Below are 849 nucleotides of genomic sequence, written 5' to 3' on the forward strand. Positions count from 1 at the left end.
TTATAGTAATTTATTAAGAAAAATCTTAGAAAATCAATAGTTTTCAGTAAAAAAAAATGAGAAGCTGACAAATATCAACTCAAAAAGTAAATGTAAAAAAATATTAGTCACCTGATATTTTTAATTAAAATTATGTTATGTGTACATTAAAATCAGTCACTAAAATCTGTTACTAATATAAAATATATGTTAGAATATAAATACGCATTGAAAATAAATTAAACTACACATGTATTTATACACAAATATATTGGTGACTAATTTTAGTCACTAATTTGTTGTACAAATAGCATTTTTATTTTAATTATTAATAAGTTAACAAAACTTATAAATTGCAGCATAAATAAATTTGACTTTCCATAATTTCATGACTGCAATTATTATATTCACAATTTAGATAATCTTTTACTTTCATCAAATTTATTTTATTTATTTAAAAAAAACCCCATATGTTCAAATTGTAACGATTAATAAATGGTTAGATCTAAATAGTAATAGTATATATATCACATCATTCTAGCTAGAAACTAATTACTATCTAAGATTTCTTTCCTTTATAAAGCCTTAAATCTTAACACACATCCATATATAGTTTCCAACAACATTTATTCGAACATACAATGCATATCTATGGCTGAGTCAACCCCTCTTCTCTCTCAACCAACTGATTCTGATTCTTCTCTTACAGAACCACCTCCGTTATTATTATCAGAAAAACACCTTCCTTCTCTTGCTTCAACGGTTGAGAAATGCATTGGAGAATTCACTTGGTCCCAATTCCTGCAAGCAGTTCTTGTCTCCTTTGCTTGGGTCTTTGATGCTCAACAAACATTCATCAGCGTCTTCACC

At 26.7% G+C, this 849-nt stretch overlaps 1 protein-coding gene across 1 annotated transcript in view; it reads left to right on the forward strand.

The window, feature by feature from the left end:
• The window catches only part of LOC107624539 (organic cation/carnitine transporter 3), a gene marked incomplete in the record, with an annotated part of 4,483 nt that continues 4,145 nt past the window's right edge, over nucleotides 512-849 (forward strand). The window contains 1 exon segment of the mRNA XM_016327038.2: nucleotides 512-849. Within this exon segment, the coding sequence (XP_016182524.1) occupies nucleotides 631-849 (219 nt within the window).

This window comes from Arachis ipaensis, chromosome B10 (assembly GCF_000816755.2).
Source record: "Arachis ipaensis cultivar K30076 chromosome B10, Araip1.1, whole genome shotgun sequence".
Lineage (NCBI taxonomy): Eukaryota > Viridiplantae > Streptophyta > Magnoliopsida > Fabales > Fabaceae > Arachis > Arachis ipaensis.